This window comes from Mauremys mutica, chromosome 3 (genome assembly GCF_020497125.1).
Source record: "Mauremys mutica isolate MM-2020 ecotype Southern chromosome 3, ASM2049712v1, whole genome shotgun sequence".
NCBI lineage: Eukaryota > Metazoa > Chordata > Testudines > Geoemydidae > Mauremys > Mauremys mutica.
Window position 1 is genome coordinate 62,600,652 of NC_059074.1, and position 21,213 is coordinate 62,621,864.

The 21,213-nt window shown below is 42.9% G+C and overlaps 1 protein-coding gene across 1 annotated transcript in view; it reads right to left on the reverse strand.

Moving 5' to 3' along the window:
• The window catches only part of LOC123365963 (pleckstrin homology domain interacting protein), a 357,662-nt gene that overhangs the window by 289,318 nt on the left and 47,131 nt on the right, over window positions 1-21,213 (reverse strand). Inside the window, exon 7 of the mRNA XM_045009003.1 lies at window positions 9,212-9,372. Coding sequence (XP_044864938.1) covers window positions 9,212-9,372 — 161 coding nt within the window. The remainder of the gene's footprint in view (window positions 1-9,211; window positions 9,373-21,213) is intronic.

Below are 21,213 nucleotides of genomic sequence, written 5' to 3' on the forward strand. Positions count from 1 at the left end.
CCAAAGAAGAGAGTTGTTTACTAAAATAAAAAGGTTCAGATGGAATTACTGAGCATACAAGTTTCTTATATATTCTACCCTTCTATCATCATCAAATGCTTCCGTTTCTTCAGTAGCCTTTACGTATCTTTCAAAATAAGATGATTAATTCAGCATTGATTTGGTCTTCCAATTCCCAAATGGATCTGAACAATGACTACATTCAGGTAGGAATTGAAAATGATTTCCGTCACTGAAGAGCTTGGAGCACTCAAATGAAAGGTCCTCCGCTGCGTTCTGGACCTCTCTGAGGATCCCAGGATTGCAGATGTGATACATGGCGCATTACCATAGTTGTTTCTGCAGACAGAAGGTCATATCTCCTGCATCCAGCAAGGCCTATAAGGAGCCTTTAGCAACCAGTTGGTGTTGAGTAGAGAGCTTGGACTTGATTCTTTTGTTCCTGCAGTAAACAGCCAATGTAATGAGCAAGTTTGCTGAACTTTGTGTAGTCATATTTAGCCATCAGGCCATGGTAATTAACTTCCCTAAATGGTAAAGCAGCCTAACAACAACTTTTATGGCAGAGGCAGTCCAGCCACTTAAGTTCCTTGTTGTGTGGTGCGGAACTGGAATGGTACTTGTTCCTTTCATTCACGGCATCAGTCACTTGGGAATCTGGGCCTGTGTAGGAAAACAGATATTCTGAACCCCAGTGTGCATATTAGCAGGAGTGGTGTAATCAAGTCACGATAAGTAATTCTTCCGCTCTACTCCACGCTGGTTAGGCCTCAACTGGAGTATTGTGTCCAGTTCTGGGCACCACATTTCAGGAAAGATGTGGACAAATTGGAGAAAGTCCAGAGAATAGCAACTAAAATGATTCAAGGTCTAGAAAACATGACCTATAAGAGAAGATTGAAAAAATTTGTTTAGTCTGGAAAAGAGAAGACAGAGGGGACATGATGAAAACATGTTTTCAAGTACCTAAAAGGTTGTTACAAGGAGGAGGGAGGAAAATTATTGTTCTTAACCTCTGAGGATAGGACAAGAAGCAATGGGCTTAGATTGCAGCAAGGAAGGTTTAAGCTGGACATTAGGAAAAACTTCTTAACTGTCAGGATGGTTAAGCACTGGAATAAATTGCCTATGGAGGTTGTGGAATCTCAGTCATTGGAGATTTTTAAGAGCAGGTTAGACAAACACCTGTCAGGGATGTCTTACCTAGATAATATTTTGTCCTGACATGAGTGCAGGGGACTGGACTAGATGACCTCTCACGGTCCCTTCCTGTCCTATGAATCTATAATTCTTTGACATATTTTTCAGCTCTTTTGCAAGTGAAAGGGACAGTGGCTCATACCTGCCATACTGCTCCTGCTGTTTCCAGCAAGGCATCATTTATTAGAAAAGCAATTCTGCCCCAAAAGAGGTGGTATGATCGAGAACATCCACTAATCTGTGTTGTGGTTCCTGCACCTCTTCCAAGGGGATCTAGAAGGACTCAAGACACCAGAGACTAGTCCACTGTGGACGGCAGGAGTTTGCGTTACCAGAAAGGTAGCACTGAGACCAAGTTCGGAGTACGTAGGGCGCAGCAACTTCTGAGAATGACGTCTGAATTGAGAACTGTAATAAGACTATCCTATGCTTGAAAAGGTAAAGAAAGCACCTCTAGTCAAACAGTAAATGAGTTCACTTGTGGGCTTTACTTGTAATCAGTAAAGAGTGTTAACCAAAGTCTGGAGTAGCGCTGTGATGACTCAGTTTTCCTGACACTTCGCATGCAGTTTGGTTGGAAAAAATTCTATGTCTGGGTGATTCTACTGTGCAAAGATTTTGTCTACTAATGTTTGCTGAGACCACTTGTGGTTGTCCATATATTAATGAAACTGCTTAGGTGATCCACCAGATTGCTGTCTTCCCCTGCCAAATGTAGTGCTGTAGAATTCATGTTGGGAAGAACAGAGAAGGTGCTTTGCTGCAAAGCTGAGAAAAGTGGGAGTCACACCTTGCTTGTTCACATGAACGTTGCTGCGATGTTGTCTATAACTACCTGGACCACTCTGGGTTGAACCTGAAGAAATGCTTTTAATGCTAGACAAATCATTCTGAGTTCCAAAAGGTTTATATGCAACCTTGACTCTTACATGGACGACAGATTCCAAGCTGTAAGGTTGCCATAACGAGCCCACCATCCCAAGCTGGATGCAACCATTGTCACTGTGACAGATTGTATTGGAAGACTGAATGTTACTCCTTGACTATACAATCCCAGTGATGTTAACACCTTCTGAAGAATGGTTAACTTTTGATACATGCAGTCTATGCCCTGTGGCTGGACGATAGCCAGCGTTGTAGGAATCTCATCTTTAGATCAGCATACAGGGTCACTTAAGTCAAAGCCAGAAGACCCATTAGTTTGAGGTAGAAGATCACTCTTAGAGAAGGCTGAATATGTAGCATGTCTTGATGCTTACGAATCTTTCCTGATTCGTGTTCTGCTTATTTGAGCGTGTAAGATTACCCTTATGAAAAGGATTCTCTCTGTAGGTTCCAAGAGTGACTTTCTGTGTATCATCAAACCTAGCCTCTTAAAGACAATACATATTCAAGAAAAGGCATTGAAAAGATAACTCTTTTGATGATGCTTTTATTGGCCAATCATCCATATACCGGGGACTGGCAGGAGAGAAAGAAAGATGCCTTCTCTTCTTAAGTGCACTGCCACCACAGACAGACATTTTGCAAACAGCTTGGAGGCAAGAGAGAGAGAGATAAGGGGAGGACCTTTTATTGATGATTGTTTCCACTATGAACTGGAGGTATTTGTGATATGTCTCATGGAACTATTAAAATAAGCACTTTGGAGAAAATGAAGGCCTGGGAAATGGCAGGTGTTGGGAGAGTAGTAGTGTTCCTGGGGAGAGATAGTTACTGTCTCAGGGAAAAAAAAAAAAAAACACAAAAAACAGGTTACTGTTTCCTTAAAGGCCCATATCCAGGAGCACAGCAGTGTAGGGCAAGAGTTCCCTTTGAGACAATCACCAAACCAATAAAAACCATTTGTGGGGATGGAAGAATGGCGCAAAAAGGTCAATGTGAAGTGGGGAGGAAATAAAAAGGATCTATTTGCCAGTGAGCCTTAAAACCACCAGGAGGAAAAGGGCTGACAGTCTCCCTTCCAGGCTGGAGAAGAGGGACGGAAAACCACTGCGCCAGGAAACACCAGGGAAGGTTTTTGCCATTAAAGGTTTTTTTGGGTTTCAGATAACTTTATTTTGAAAAATGGCCAGCCCTACTAGAAATGAACTCTTTTAAATTTACTGAACTGCAGCATACAAAGTGTGATGAAGTGCTGAACTTCTTAGATCTAAAATGGGACAGAGATTACCACCTTCCTTGGGAATTAGGGAATATCTTCAATAAAACCTTTTGGCTATTAATTCCCTTAGGACCTCCCCTATAGCCTTTATTTTCAGCAGAGTCAGAACTTCTAATTTCAACAGGCTTTCGTGAAATGGAATCACTGAAAAGAGAGGAGTAGAAGGGTTTAGGAAGGAAGAGCCTTGAATTGTATCAGATACCTGTTTTGAACTATTGGCAAAATCCACTTGTCTGTTGTAACAGAAGCCCAACAGTGGGAAAATTGGTTCAAGATAGTCTCCAAGTAGTTGGTAAAGAAAAATTAGGTTGCAGCTTTTGGGTAAGTTGTCCATCTTGGATCTAGGGCCTGGCCCACAGATGTTGAAGGTGTATTGCTTGCTCCTTGGTCTCTGTTTAAAACTTCTCTTTTGCTGAGAAGAGTGTTGGGGAGGATACTGTTGATAACAATGCTGTCTCCTCTTTCCAAACTAATATAAGGTAGAAGATGAGGGTTTTTTGATATCTAAAACCTGCAACTCCTGGTTTTCTCCTTGGAGGATGATACATATATCAAGTGACCTGTGTCTCATTTCTTTCATTTTTCCTAAAATCTCACCAGTCTTAGCACTAAATAGGCCTTCTTTTTCAAAGAGGTGGTCTTCCACCTTTGCCTTGGTATCCTGAGGAAGACCTGAAGAATTGAACCACCTAAACCGAGATAGAAGCCACAGAACTAGCCACTGAATCTGAGGAATCCAAAGATGTCTTTAGGGCATGCCTTTCTACTTCGCTGGCTTTCTCCATTGATGGCACAGGCCAACTATCTTGGATCGTCTGGGAGATTTAAGATTTTTTCCCTCACAGATGATACTGGTAGCAAGCCATTAAGGTTTGATAGTTCTGTGCTCAGCTGGCAAGGTGCTGCCTTCAGAGCTGGGCGCCAGGCCAACAGCCGCCCCTCTCTGGCCACCCAGCCCTGAGGTCAGCGCAGAAGTAAGGGGGTCATAGTATTGCCACCCTAAAATAACCTTGTGACACCCCCCCCCAAACTCCCTTTTGGGTCAGGACTCCAATTTGAGAAACACTGGTCTCCCTCATGAAATCTGTATAGTATAGGGTAAAAGCATACCAAAGACCAGATTTCATGGGGGGAAGGGGAGAGACGGGGACCGACCAGATTTCACAGTCCATGACGTGTTTTTCATGGCTGTGAATTTGATAGGGCCCTAATTATTAGTACAGCAGTACCATCTAGGAGCCCCGATAAAGGATCAGAGCTCCCACTGTACAAGGTGTACGATGTACCCCACCCCACACACACAGTTCATTGTAAGCTTATGCTCCAAAAAGCTTACAATGTAATAAGATGAGAGACTACAGTTGAATACAGATAGGCTGAGGCAAAACACAACAGTGAGACGGTTATTAGCGTAATAAGCAGAAGTCTAGCACTTTGAGCTTTACGCATGTGAAGAGGAAAGATTTTGGCTTATCAGTGTTGTTCAACACCACTTATTACAGCTTCTCCCAGAACAAGATTCCCCAGACTATTGTAAGACACAGAGGATTTCTTCTGAATTATCATTCACCCTCTAGGGTTTAAATCCCTGGATCTGTCTTCCAAGAGTGCCATTACTAGGGGTAGTTTATTTGATATAGACTTGAATTGACCATGGTCTGATAAGTTTTTCAGGTTGTCACAGCAGAATATTGCGATTAGCAAAGCACTTGGTTGCCAGTGAGGTTCTAGAGCTTCCAAAGGTGTTTTGAAGTTCCTTCTAAAGGCAGTTTCTGTCTACTTGTCTGTTCGGTTTTTTGGGGAAAATGACATTCTCAGCAAAAACTATGATGTCATACTAGGGAAATTGTTGCTATAATTGTCCTTGAGGAGTGTGAAGAGAGAATCTTTGGCTCTAAGACCCTGCAGAATTTTAAAATTTGACAAATAAGCCTCTTCCCTTCATCAGCAATTTCCTCAAAGAAGGAATGAAGGGCAATGGTAGATACTCTTTTGGTTTTGAAGAAGATATTTGCCCTTCATGGTTCCAAACAAGCCTGGGGGAAAAGAAAGCCTCCTGCTTCTCAGATTCAAGGATAGAATAATCCAAAGCACCAAGTCCCCTTCATCAGTACAAAAACTAGAGCTCAGTGAAGATTAGGATTCTTGTGTAATTGGTGTTTTTCTCCTTGTGATTTCTGGTCTGTATGTTTTAATTTTGCCTTCTGGCAAAAAGATGGTTGCTGCAGGAGTAGGGACCAGATGTCCCGGGACTAGATGTCCCGATTTTATAGGCTTTTTCTTATATAGGCACCTATTACCCCCCACCCCGTTCCAATTTTTTACACTTGCTATCTGGTCACCCTATGCAGGAGAATTGCCTCTTATTAACTGAGGCTCTCTTTAGACCATTAGCTGCAGGGCATTATGTTTTGAGCCCCACTGTTCTTCATCCAATATGTACTTGGAGAGAAAATGTAGTGATAAATCCCCGAAAGAGACTGAATCTTCATCTTTGGAAGATGGAGGGTGTGACCCTAGCAGCATCCCAATGCAAGAGACTCAATGATATCAGGTAATAAGTTTCAGCTGGCCTGACCAGTTCAGTGTATCAAAAGAAAGCTAACAACATACTGATCATTAATATTACTATCTGGTATATGTACAGAGGACAAATTCAAAGTTATAAGCATACTAGAAATTATGTCATTAAAATATATCTGCCCAGCAGAGCTGAAATTACCCCACCTAGACAAAGGAATGCGGTTCTGCCAGATATTACCAAGGTACATTAAGAGACAACGGGAATGCAAAGAAAGAAAGTGAAGAGATAACCACTCCTCATCACAGCAGGGAGAGGAGACTGCTAAAATGCAGATTGCTCTGTTTCCTACAAACATCAGCAGGGGAAGAAACCAGCATGGAATCTCCTTCACCACCAGACTCCATGTCCCCTTTACCTTGCTGGATAATATTCAAAAGAATCCATTTCAAAAGGTGCACTAGACTGTAAAAGAGGAGCAAAGAACCCTACGTTATCTTTCACTTAAGACGACAAAGGAACCCAGCACTTTGGACTTTATGGGAGATCCTGACCAGAGGAGTGATCAAGCCATCTTGCTGGAAGCTGGACTGGTAAGCAAACTATTTGTTTTGTACTTGTTTTGTTAAGTCAGCCTCTAGAAAGCATTTTTTCACTTTTATTTGCTTGTAACCATTTCTAATTCTACCCTTTATACACGATTTTAAGTGAGTTCCTACCTCCGTTTGTTTTTAATCTTGTTTTACATTTAGTCTAAACTAACCCTGAGTTGTGTTTGATTAACTCCAGTTAATGTATCAAGCTGATGGGTATCTTTAGAGGAACCAATGAACCTTAATATCTCTTTTAATGGTCTAGGAGAGGCCTGGACATTGCACAGGACATCGTTTGGGGAAAATCTGGAACTGGGGATTATTCGGGTCATTTTGCAAAGGTAATTGAGGCCAGAGTGTGGCAATGGTGTAAAAAGCAGGCTTCTGGAATCAGAATTGCTTAGAGTTGCTTAACACGTAGACAGTGCATGACTGTATGCTGGCTGGAAGTGTCCAGACAACGGAGCTACAGCAGAAGAGCTCTTTGAGGAACTCAGGCTACAGGGCAGGTAGTGACAAACCCCACTGGTCTGGATTGCAACCCAGAAGATCACAGATGGTCAGAAAGAATAAGATTCTCTGCCACTTGATTATTACCCACTTAAAAATCTAGGAAAAAAAGTGAGCCTGACATTTTTTACTTCTGGAGGTGAACTTGACCAGCATGGGGGGATTTAGGGACTTGCCCCTAAAGAACTGCTAATCAGTAAGGACTGAGCCTACTGAGTGGTATGTGAAGAACACAAGTCATCCAGACTGAGCTTCTTCTCCTATCCAGGGAATGGGCTGGAGTGGGGGAGCAACTATGAAAGAACTCCGCTTCTGTGGCTGCTGACAGAGCCTGCTCATCAACAAAGCAAGCTGAAGGAAGACCAAGTGACTGTCCATTTTGCCTGCTCTGCCATGAAGCTGACAGGTGAGCAAAATGAACAGAAGCTTCATCAGAAACCTGGAAACTTTCATCCCCTAAGGAAGTGAAGAGTGTGGAGTGAAAAGATAATGTTCATTGCTTTTAAACCAAAAAGTTTTACGAGCTAAGATTGCAATAGATAAAGAGAACTGCACTATCCCTCTGCTTGTATTGCCACAATACCTGGCATGGAGGCAAGCCCCAGAGTTTCACAGACTAATATCAAGCTGTTTCAGATTGGGAGGTAAATTCTAAGGCCAGAAGGGACCATTGTGATCATCTAGTCTGACCTCCAGACTAGCACAGGTCCTAAAACTTCCCTGAACTTCCTCACATTTGAACTAGAACCTATCTTTTAAAAAAGCATCCACCATTGATTTAAAAATTTCCAGTGATGGAGAATCCACCACAATAAAGTTTTCCAATGATTAATTGTTGTCAATGTTAAAAAAGGCATGCCTTATTTCTGGTCTGAATTTGTCTAGCTTCAACTTGCAGTTATTTGATCTTTTTATACCTTTGGCCTATACCTAGATCCTTTATCAAATTCTATTCTCCACACAGGTACTTACAGACTGATCAAGTCAATATTAGACTCAAAGAACACAATTTGTTTAGGCATCAAAGAGGTGGCTATTACTATAAAGCATGTTTTCTAATCCTTCAATCATTCTCATGGATCTTCTCTGAATCCTCTCCAATTTATCAACATCCTTCTTGAAGTGTTGACTCCAGAACTGGACACAGTATTCCGAACATAGGGGCAAAATAAACTCACACTGCTAGCTAGGATTCAGCCACAGGCAAACATGATGCTCAAGTTTTTTTCAGCGTCATTGCTTCCCAAAAGGGCTGCCCAAAAGGAGTCCCTCATCCTCTCTGATCTATATTCTTTGTTCCTAGATGTATGACATTACATTTGACTGTACTGATATGCATATTGTTTGCCTGTGGCCAGTTTACCTAGCAATCCAGATTGCCATGTCAGCTAATTATTTTTTTCCATTATTTACCTCTCCCCCAATGAATCTGCAATCTTTATCAGGTATCTTTTCTTCCAGCTCACTGACAAAAGTATTAAACAGCATAGGGCCAAAAATCAATCCTTGTGGGACATTTGAAACATGCTTGCTCAGTGATTCCCTGATTACACTGAGACCCATCAGTTACCACTTTTTAATCCATTTAATGTGCCATGATGATTTTGTATCCTTCCAGTTCCTTAAATTAAAATGTCATGCCTTACAGAAGTTTAAATATATCACATCACCACTATTACCTTTATCAGCCAAATTTATAATTTCATAAAATTATATATATATATATATATATATATATATATATATATATAATTAGTTTGACAGGATCTATTTCCATAAACCCTTGTCAATTGGCAATAATTTTAACACCCTCTAAATTCTTTATTAATCTATACCACTGTTCAATTGCTTTTTCTGTGTGTATACTATATAGGAAAATTTAGGGGGAAAGGTGTGGGGCAACCAAAATTTACCATTCATTAAAACAACCAAAATTTACTTAAAACAAAATTACCTTCTCAATGTAGCTGTGGAAAAACTGTATGTATGTCTCAAATGGTAATTTTAAAAAACTGATTGTCAAGACAGATATTCTGTAATATTCTCTTTAAAGAAATCTACTTTAAATGTCAAAGTCAACAAGTCATGCATTTAGTTATCACTTATCTGCTCTTAGTACATAAAATGAGTACAGTTTAGGATTCTTGAGAACAGTGGTTATTTGACCATATGTTCTGAGCTATATTTAAAACAGCAGTATGAAAATAAGGAATTTGTACTTACGGTAAATATCCGTCTGCCAGTCCGATCAAAAGTTACACAGTATACAGAAGATAAGTGTCCTAGAATTCGTTTGTGCATTTTCATATGTTGATACACAGCAGTTGGAACAAGTTGTTCAAGTCTGTATTTTCCATTTAGTTTTCTTGAAAAAAGGGTGTCCGCTACCAAAGGAAAATATAGTAACAGTGATTATATTTTGTACTACAACTAAGCTGCATATCAAAAAAAGGAAAGTTACACACAGTATTTGACCACTTACAGCATGTGCAACTTTTGCAATCATTCTCCAATTTTATGATAACACATAGTTTAATCAAAATCCATAGCACACTTAATGGGGGAAAAACCATAGGGCAAAAATTCTTCAGATGATCTTGTCTAGCATTTCCATCAAATGCTCATAAATCTACATTCTGCTTTTCAAAGATAAAAAAGGAAAACTAATCAACTGGTTGCATACAAGTTTGGCATGAGTCTAGTTCTCTTCTGCTTAAGGTGAATTCTAATTTTGACTAGTGAAGCTTTGTAAACAATCCTTTTAAAATGCAAAAAAGTTTGTGAGGAGGAAAGAAGTTTGCTCCTTGTTTGCTGTTTTGATTCTTGTTACAAAAGTCAGGAGTGCTAGATCAAGAACCTCCAAGAAAAAAAAAAAAAGATTGTAAATAAAGCTCAGAATAGTGATATTTAGTTCACTTACCCCCACAATAAACTCAGGTTTAGCAACAATGAAACTTGACATACATACACCCAGGTTAACGCTAACCAAATAGTTCCTAATCTGTGTTTAGAACCTTTATGTTGCAGAGGCAAAGGGAAGCAATGTATTTTATTCACAGTGAAATTGTGATAATGCAGATTATAGTTTATTCGGCCTCTGATTTTGCTTCATGTTTTCAATTGCACATAAACACATTAGACATTTTGGTAATGTTTACTCACATTATAGGGACAGTCCTGGTTAAGAATTTAATTCATTTATTAGCCAAATTCATTCTGGCCAGCACAGGCTACACCTCACTGCCCCAGCAGAGCCTGCAGGATTGTGGGAGCAGAGTTTTTGGTTTTTTTGTTTTTTTTTAAAAGGCAAAATTTGCCCTGTGAAGAGAGGTGGTGTTTCCACTGCCCACACTTGCCAAGGAGAGGCAGCTTTAGACTTGACTCGGGATCCATTGGAGTCCCACTAATTCAAGTTGCTTGTTGGAGTACCTGAACCCCCAGCCACACCAGCTAGACCTCTCTGCCAGGTCTTTCACTTTTTAGGTTGCGCAGAACCAGTGGACCTCCATGCAAAGCTGTGGTGTGTCAATTTTGCCTCTTTTTGGCAAGTTAACTCTAGTTTAGAACAACAGAGCCCAGAATGCCTCTAGCCCTGTAAGTGGAAAAAACCCAGCTTCTGCTTTTAACAATTCAGCCTACACTAAGCAAAATGAAATCAATATGTAGATTAAAGCAAAAGAATCCGGGACTTCCCATTTCTAGATCAGCGATGATACAAAGTTGCATTACACAAAAACCTTGATCTACTTAAAATGAAAGTTTTTAATTTGATTGGACTAAAAGGTTAAATATCTAGCAGTCTGGCTGGTAAAAAGTTTCTAATGAAATCATACCAAATCCATCAATAGTGAAAAACAAAATGTTTACTGTAAAACTTTTTGTTTGCAGGGAGATTCTCAGCTGTCAATATGCTTAGAAACAAGACACTGCAATTTAGCAGTCAGAAAGTAAGAAACAGCGGTGCAATTTAGCAGAAAAGCATAAGACCACCAAAAAAACAACTTGCTTTATAATTACATGTAACTTATAAGGATACTTAGGAGTTTATAAATGTTTTACAGAACAAAAAGATGCAAGTCAGATCATTATTTTACAAAATGAAATACAAAGCATATGTTTTTAATGTAACACCTCTTCTCATCATCTACACAGCAGAACACAGAGGACTACACAGGCAAAAGAGCACCATTCGAATGCAAGTATCCACCACCAACACACTGGGCGCCTCTCGCATCAGGTTTCAGTTTAGGACAATGGTGGGCAAACTTTTTGGCCCAAGGGCCACATCTGGGTATGGAAATTGTATGGTGGGCCATGAATGCTCACGAAATTAGGGGCTGGGGTGCGGGGGGCTCCAGCTGGGTGTGCGGGCTCTGGGATGGGGCCAGAAATGAGGAGTTCAAAGTGCAGGAGGGAGCTCCGGGCTGGGGCGGGGGGCCTGCAGCTAGGTGTGCGGGATCTGGGGTGGGGCTGGGAATGAGGGGTCGGGGGTGCAGAAGGGTACTCCGGGCTGGGACCTAGGGGTTTGGAGGACAGGAGGGGCACCAGGGTTGGGGCACGGGAGGAGGTCAGGGGTGCAAGCTCCGGGCAGGGCTTACCCGAAGCAGCTCCTGGAAGCAGCGGAATGTCTCCACTCTGGCTCCTACGCAGAGGCGCAGCCAAGTGGCTCTGCATACTGCCCTGTCCACAGGCGCTGCCCCTGCAGCTCCCATTGGCCGCAGTTCCCGGCCAATGGGAGCTGCGGGGACAGCGCTTGGGGTGGGGACAACGTGTGGAGCCCCCTGGATGCCCAAACATGTAGGAGCCTGAGGGGGGGACATGCTGCTGCTTCCGGGAGCTGTACTGAGCCACAGCACACGTGGAGCACAGCACACCCGGATCCGCTCCCCAGCAGGAGCTCGAGGGCTGGATTAAAACGTCTGAAGGGCCGGATGTGGTCCCTGGGCCGAAGTGTGCCTACCCCTGGTTTAGAACATGGAATGGAAGTTTCATTAGTCATGAAAATGGATGACCACTTGTTCATTCATGAGGGCCCCAGGAAAGTACTGAGCCAGATGAAATCCTTCCTTTTGGTGCTCACACAATGGGCAACTTCCCTCATACCAATTTGCTCATCTGTGGAGTCCCTCAGAGCTCTATTCCTGTTCAATACCTGTATCAAGCTACTGGAGAACCTAGTGAGATATCATACTGTCAAATGTCAATCAGTTTTATGTCTCTCTCACTTCCACTGCTGGTAGTGCTATGACCCCAACTATATCAATGTCTGGCCAAGATCAGCAAGCAGATGAAAATAAAGCTGAGGTTACCTTGGTGGGGAAAGGGAAACATTTTAAAGAGCTAGCCACCGTCATTTCACCATCCACTGCTGAGGCAGTCTGTCAATATAGAGAGAATTTTAGTACTCCCAAGCTGTTTCGCTCAAATAAATAACAAATTTCCACCTGAAACTGGCAAGCAGGTGGTGCTCCCTACTTTCCCAGTAATGATCAGACCACGGCGATCTATGCTAGTCTGATTTCCAGGGTAAGTTACAGCAATTCTCTATACTTTAAAATGATTACATAAAGACACAAACAAAAAATATTTCAGCTGATCCAAAATGTATCAGCTGTCATCCTGAACAATACCAGTTGCCCAGCACACAACATCCTTGTGTTCTGAGCACTACATTGACTCTCAACAGAATGCCAAGTTAATTTCACAAATTTTAATGCCACAGGGACTACTTTGATCATCTAGTATGACCTCCTGCAGAAGAAAAACCAGGACAAAGAGCCTCATCCAATAATTTCTGGATCAAATCTATAACTTCAGTTTGAGCTATAGCATGCATATCTTTTAGAAAGATATTCAGTCTTGATATAAGAACTTCAAGAGATGGAGGATCCACCACATCCCCAGAGAAATTGATCCAATAGTTACTTAACCTCCCTATTAAAAATTTGCACTTTATTTCTAGTACGAATTTCCCTAAATTCATCTTCCAACCATTGCATTTTGTTATGCCTTTCCGCTAAAGAGCCATCCACTATCGGAAATCTCTTCCACGGAGGTACTTGGAGACAATGACCAAGTCACCTCTTAATCTTAAGTAAACTGAGCTTTTTAAGTCTCTCACTATTAGGGCATGGCTACACTTGCAAATGTAGAGCGCTTTGAGTTAAACCAGCCTTCGTAGAGTGCAGTAGGGAAGGAGCTGCAGTCTGTCCACACTGACAGCTGCAAGCGCACTGGTGTGACCACATTTGCAGCACTTGCAGCGGCGACAGAGAACAGTGCATTGTGGTAGCTATCCCAGCATGCAAGTGGCTGCAATGTGCTTTTCAAATGAGGGGGTGGGGTGGAGTGTGACAGGGAGTGTGTTGTGTGTATGGAGGGAGAGAGAGAGAGGGTTTCTGGGGGGCTGAGAGCATGTCAGCATGCTGTCTTGTAAGTTCAGACAGCAACAGATTCCCCCCTCCCCTCCTGCCTCGCTCTCTCACACAGCATTCCACAGTAATGGTTTGCTTTGATATCCGCATTCCTGCAGCAATTCCAAAACAATAACAAGAGTGGCCACTTGACTTAAGGGGATTAGTTGACCATTTCTGGAGGCCGATCAGAGCCCAGTAATGCAACGCATGGCTCATGCTGACGCCCGGGCATTTCACCTGAGGTGCACCAAGCGTTATGCTTCTCACCAAGGTGGATTACCAGAAGGACTCTAGCCACAGAATCAGAGTGCTCTAAGTGCCTTGCCAGTGTGGACAGGTCATGAGTTAGGGCATCAGGGGCTGCTTTAATGCGCTCTAACTCACAAGTGTAGCCAAGCCCATAGGCATGTTTTCCAAACCTCTAATCATCCAGAGTCATAGATTCCAAGAACAGAAGGGATCATTTTTATTATCTACTCTGATTTCCTATATAACAGGCCACAGAACTTCCTCAAAATAAATCCTAGAGTGTTTTTTTTTTGTTTTTTGTTTTTTTAGAAAAACCTCCAATCTGGATTTAAAAATTATCCGTGTTGGAGAATCAACCCTTGCTAAATTGTTCCAATGGTTAATTACCCTCCCTGTTAAAAATTTACGCTCCATTTCCAGTCTGAATTTCTCTAGCTTCAGCTCCCAGTCATTGGATCATGTTATACCTTTCTCTGCTAGGTTAGTCTGAAGATCCCATCATTAAATATTTGTTCCAGAGGTAGATACTTATAGATTGTAATCAAGACACCCTTTAACCTCTTTGTCAAACTAAACATACTCAAAGGGCTCAATCTCTATAAGGCATGTTTTCCAATCCTTTTATCATTCTCCTGGCTCTTCTCTGAACCCTCTCCAATTTATCAACATCGGTCAACATTATTATCTTTATCAACCACATTTATAAGCTCACCAAAGAGAGATAACTAGCTAGACAGGATATATTTCTTATTAACCTATGCTGATATGCATTAGTTACAGGACTTGATTAGAAAAGAATTAAGAGGGTATCAGCCACTCCATTATCTTGCCCGAGCTCAATATCAGGACGAAAGGCCTATATATAATTACCCAGGTCATCCCGTTTACCCTTTTTAAAAAATGGCACAATGTTAGCTTTCTTCCAGTCTTCTGGAATTTCCCCAGTGTTCCAAGACTTACTGAAAATCAACATTAAAGGTCCAGAGAGCTCCTCAGACAGCTCTTTTAAAACTCTTGGATGCAAATTATCTGGGCCTGCTAATTTAAAAAAAAAAAATCTTACTTTAGTAGCTGCTGTTTAACATCCTCCTGAAATACTAGTGGAATGAGCAGTGGAATCCGTGACCTCCATGACAAAATTGTATCTTATTCATTACTATCAACTTCCCCAACTTCCATTTCTTATACATTATTTTTTAATTGTTTATAGCTGCCTTCACTTCCCCTTTAAACCAGTCAATTTTTAACCAGTACAGCCTCCTTCCTCAGTTATGGAATTGGGGCCTTTAAGAATACTTTACTAGATGCCCCAAATGATTCCCAGTTATTATCACTAGCATCAACTTCCTGGACACCACAATCAGCTTCAACCATGGAACCCTCCAGACAACTATATATAAGAAATCCAATCACCACACCTACCTTCACAGATCCAATAATCACCATAAACACACCAAGTAATCGGATATCTATAGCCAGGCAGCCAAATCTACAGAATATGCTCCAAGGAGAAAGTCTAGGACACATACCTTAACGCACTTAAAACTGCCTTAACCAAACAAGGACACTCCACCAGAAAAGTAAATCACATCATTGGAAAGGGCCATGCAAATACCACGACAGAACCTGCTACAGGATCGAAATAAAACCCTCTCTGACCGCACACCCTTAGTTGTCCCCTACTACCACACAGTGGAACCCATACAGGGTATCAAACAATTATAACCCATATTCGATGGGGACTACATCCTGCAAGAAATTTTCCTGAAACTCCTCTTCTGGCATTCAAACAAACCTCCCAACCTCACCAAGCCCATCACCAGAAGCAAAACCCCCAAAAACCAGGACACACCAACTGAAAGTGGCACCAGAACAACAGATGCAAAACCTGTAGACATATCTCCACTGCTGTGATGCTTAACACGCTCCACACATCTCTCAAGATCCTAGAATCCAACACATGCCTATCAACATGGTGCATCTCATCTAGTGCACTAAATGCCCCAACATCATCTATGTGGGTAAAATCAGACAATCACTACTCTCTTGAATGAATTCACACTGAAAAATGATAAAAGACAAAAACGCCCTCTCACCTGTGAGTGAACACTTTTCACAAAGTGATCACTCTATGTCTGACCTCTCAGTCCTCATCCTCAAAAGGAAACCTGCACAACACCTTCAAAAGATGAACCTAGGAGCTTAAATTCATAAATCTGCTAGACACTAAGGCCATGTCTACACAACAGACCTTACAGAGGCACAGCTGTACCGCTGCAGCTGCGCTACTGTAAGATTTCCCATGTAGTCATTCTATGCCAATGGGAGAGAACTCTCATATCAACATTATTAAACCACCTCCAATGAATGGCACTAGCTATGTAAGATGAGAGCACCTCCCGCCAGATCACTGATAAAGATATTGAATAGCACTGGGCCAATAACAGAAGGTTCCTGCAGTACTGCACTAGAAACACCTCTTCTGGATAACTATTGTCCAGTTAAGTTGCTTTTCACAGTACAATTTATATTTTTCTTAATGAGAGTCAGCATCATCCAGTGGCTAGGACACTTTACTGGGAGTTAAAAAAAACTATTTTCAGCTCTTCCACTTCATCTCCATGCCTTAGTTTTCCAATTTGTAAAATGTGGGTAAGGATACCTACCTTCCATTATAAAATGCTTTGAAATCTACAGATAAAGTACTATAAAGAGCTAAATATTATACACAGCAGCAACATTACCTATATTAAATTAGTATACAGCAAATGTGACTAGTGACCAGCTACAGTCTGTACTATAAACAGCAACATCCAGTCTTAAGTGACTGGCTGCACTACACACAGGAGACTGTGTACTTGCATTGTTCTGCATGTGGTTTTAAGTGTTTATATTGCAATACCAAAGAGCAGTTAAACAAAAGTTTACATTTTTATTTCAGATATATAACTAGGAAAACTAGGAGAATGTAGTTTCAGCTACAAGTGAACTTTTTGGATTTTTAAAAAACGACTAAGTATTTGTATTTCAAACATGAAAACGGGAGGGATAGCTCAGTGGTTTGAGCCTTAGCCTACTAAAGCCAGGGTTGTGAGCTCAATCCTTGAGGGGGCCATTTAGGGATCTGGGGCAAAAATCTGTCTGGGGATTGGTCCTGCCTTGAGCAGGGGGTTGGACTAGATGACCCCCTGAGGTCCCTTCCAACCCTGATATTCTATAATTCTAAGTGCTGATATTTTAAGGTTTTTTAAAAACAATATTTTCTTATATCAGAAATTATGCATTTCTTTTATGCAATTCCTTTTGGCTTTAACTACATTTTTCAAACTTAATAAGAGGAAGTTACTCACTTTGTGCAGTAACGATGGTTCTTCTTCGAGTAGTGTCCCTATGGGTACTCCACGGTAGGTGACTTCCGAGCAGTATCCCTGATGGAGGGTTGGGGCTTCAGAATTGAGTCCCTTATGGATGACAATACTGTGAAGCTGAACATGGCATCGGAAGCAGAGTCTCTAGTAACCACATAGTGTTCTGCGAAAGTATGAGCACACGCCCAAGTTGCTGTCCTGCAGATTTCTGAAATGGGGACATTTTTAGTGGACGCAACAAATCTGGAAACTGATCTCATGGAATGCCTAGGGATTCCAGGTAGATGTAACAAGGAACAAGTATGACAGCAGTAGTTAATTCAGTTCAAGACCCATTTGGAGAGTCTCTGGGATGATATTCCTGCACCTTTTGACCTTTCTGAAATTGAGAGGAACAGTTTAGATTTCCTAAAGGCCTTCGTCTGAGCCAAATAAAAGGCCAAGGATCTCCTAACATCCAGTGTATGTAGTACAGCCTACCTGTTATCATGGTGAGGCTTTGGTTAAAAGCTAGGAACATGAATGAGCTGGTTCATGTGAAAAGACACGGTCACCTTAAGGATGAACTTTGGGTGTGGTTTGAGAGTGATCCTGTCTTTAAAGGAAATTGTGAAGGAAGGGTGTGCCATTAATGCTGCTATTTCTCCTATTCTTCGCATCACAGTGATGGCTACCAGGAATGCTGTCTTCACTGACAGATGCTTAAGGAACAGGTGTCAATAGGTTCAAAGAGCAGTCTAGTCAGGCTGTTTGATTCAGGTCTCATGTTAGAGAGGGGTGTCTGGGTTGGGGAAAGAGGTTTCCTATGCCCTTGAGAAAGCTCTTTGTCAAAACCAAGTACCCCTCTATCTGCTGGTGGAAAGCCATTATGGCCACAAGGTGTACTCTGAGTGAGCCAAAAGACAGTCCCGCCCTCTTGAAGCCTAGTATGTAGTCCAGCAAGATGGGGAGGGAGGAAGATATTGAGATAATTTGATTGGAATTACACCAAACCTGGAACCTTTAGCATTTTTGCAGGTAAATGCAACGAGTAGCTGATTTCCTACTGTGCAAGAACACTTCTTATACCTCCCTCAGAGCAGAAGTTCTCGATCTGGTGGAATAATGAAGGAGCCAAGCCTTGGGCCACAAGATCCATAGGTTGAGATGGAGGGTTTGTCCATTGTTCTGTGAAAGGACATGAGGAATGGGCTAAAGAGAGATTGGAGGACGTCACTAGCTGTGTCAGTATAGATACAGCCAGGTGGGAGCAATAAGTACAATTTTTGCTTTCTCCTTCTTTATTTTTATCAGGACCTTCAGCAGCAGAGGTAACAAGGGAAGGCATATAGGAGGTCTGTGTCCCATGGAAGAAGAAAAGCATCCCCTAATGAGTGTTTTCCAAGGCCAGCTCTGGAACAATAGAATAGGCATTTCCTGTTCAGGTAAGTACCAAACAAGTCTATCATTAGGGTTCGCCACTGATAGAATATGCAGCGGAGTACTGTTGCATTCATTTCCCATTCGTGGTCATGTGAGAACATGCGGCTGAGACTGTCCACTGTTATATTCTGTACTCCTGGCAGGTAAGTGGCTGATATGAGGACATTGTGGCGAATGCACCAATTCCATAGTTTTAGTGCTTCTGTGCACAGGGAGGATGATCTGGCGCCCCCGTGATGATATAAAACATGCACGCTATGTTGTCGGTCATGATTTTTGTGAGAGTGTCCCTGGTTAGTGGAAGTACATGAGCACTAACATTACTGACCGCTCTTACTTCTAAGATGTTGATACGGAGAGTCGACTCCATGAGGGACCATTTGCCCTGAACCTTGCGGTTGTTCAGACCCCAACCTATTAGGGATGCATCTGTTGTGAGAAGCAATGTTGGGGGAGGAGAGAGGATGCACAGACATTCATAGGGTCTTTCTACTATCCCATGGAGTGTTTGACCCTGGAGGGCATAAACAGAGGTTTGTCTAATCTATCTGTTTGATGTGTAGACAGATCTAAGCCATGCCTGTAGGCACCTCATGTGTAGTCTGTAATAACAGCTCACAAACATGCATTCCGCCATGTGCCCGAGAAGTTTGAGGCAATATCTGATTGGCATCTGTGGGCTGGCTTGAACTGCGTCTATGAGAATGGTCAGAGTGTGAAATCTGTGTTGTACGAGGAGTGCTCTCATTTGTACTGAGTCGAGATCAGCCCCTAAGAACTCCAAGCACTATACTGGAGTCAAGGTCGATTTTTGAGCACTGATTTACAAGCCCAAATGCGACTATATGTCCGCAGTCAATTGGATGGCCCAGAGGGCATCATCGAAGCAGTCGGCTCTGAGGAGACAGTCATCCAAGTAAAGGGTAAATCATGATCCACAGGGTACGTAGATGAGCTGCTACTATGGAGAGGATTTTGGAGAATACTCTGAGTGCAGCTGAGACCAAAGAAGTACTCTGTACTGGTAATGGTCCTGATCGAAGGTACACCTGAAGAATCATCTGTGGGATGGCTGGATTGAAATATGGAAGTCGGCATCCTGGAGCTCAAGGGCCGAGAAACAACCCACCTGCTCTAGAGATGGGATAATTTCTGCTAGTGGGACAATCTTGAACTTTTGTGCCTTAGCATATTTGTTCAGTACTCTCAGATCTAGGATGGGTCTCCACCCTCCACTTTTCTTGGGAATCAGGAAATATCAGCAATAAAAGCCTATGCCTCTGAGATGCACAAGAACGGATTCTGTGGCTCCCAGGCTTACCAGGTCATCTATTTCCTGTCTTAACGGACTCTTGTGAGAAAGGTTCCTGAAGAGGGACAGGGAGGGTGCAGAAGAGGGAGGGAGGTGAAGAGAATAGAATACCAGCTAGAGATCATCTCCAGGACCCATCTATCCAAAGCTATGCTTTCCCAATTTTGGAGGAAAGGAGCAAGGCGGCATCCAAAGGGATGCGAAAGGTCTGTAGGTTGCAGCTTATATTGTGAGGAGTGGTCTCTCAGGGCCTCAACCAACACATCAAAACTGGTGTTTCAAGTCTAGGTCTGCGATGTCAAGGATTGAGGGGCTGATGGTTTAAGTCTCTGAATCTTAGATCTTTCTCTGTGGCTCATAGTAATGCTGCAGTGGTGAATACTGGGGTGGTCAGGATGTATGGGATGATTGGGGACTGAATTTTCTTTTCTGTCCCGGGTATAGATCCCTAGCAAGCGTGGTATGGCTCTGGAGTCCTTAAGAGTGTGAAGTGATGTGTCAGTCTTGTCAGGGCCAGCCTTAGGGAAAATGGTACCCTGGGCAAACTTGCATTTTGGAGCCCTTGCAGGTGTGGTGCCCCCCCAGCCCATTGCCCCTGGCCCCCCCATGAGATCCCCAGGCTCCACACTCTCCCTTAACCCCAACCCCTGCATTGTGTCCCCTGCACCCCTAATCCCTAACACCCACCTCACTTCTATCCCCTGCACCTCTTCCTGTACCCCTAACTCCTACACTGTGTCCCCATTACCCTAACCCCTGCCCTGTCCTGCACCCCAAACCCTGCCCCACCCTTCTGAGCCCCTAACCCCTGCATCCCCCTCCTACACCCTGGATGCAGGGAGCACTGGTGTTGTGTGTGCCTGAGTGTATGAGTGCTCTGTCTTTTTAAGAAAACACTCATGATCAGGAGCCTGAAGGATTGTTCGAACACAAGTAGCTGCCAGCAGCTCTGGACCCAGAGAGGCAGCAGCACCTACAGGATTCACCGTCCCATCACCCCAGCTCAGTGGAGAGCGGGTACACAGGCGGGAGAAAAGGACACCCTGACATCAGCCTTCCCCCCATCTCACTCCTGCACAGCAAACAGGACGCTCCCAGTCCGGAGCACCATGGCGAGAGGTGGCTCTGGGGGAGGAACGGGCATCTGGGGGAGAAGGAGAGAATAGGAGCAGCAATGGAGCAGAGGGGCGGATGGGCACACCTGCTCCAGAGAGTCCAACTGCCCCCTGCAGCTCGGGTCCCTCAACCTTCTCCAAACACTGCTGCTCACCTGCCTGCCACCTCCGTGAGCCCAGCTGGCTCTCAGCAAGCCAGGTGGGACTCAGGCAAACCCTGCCCACGGTGCCGCCCTTGGCGACTTGCCCTTGGTCTTGCCTGGAAACAGTTTAGAGCCCTCAAAACAGAGGTCTTCGATTGTCATCTGTACCTATTCTGGCAGTCCTGAGAGGCATAACCACT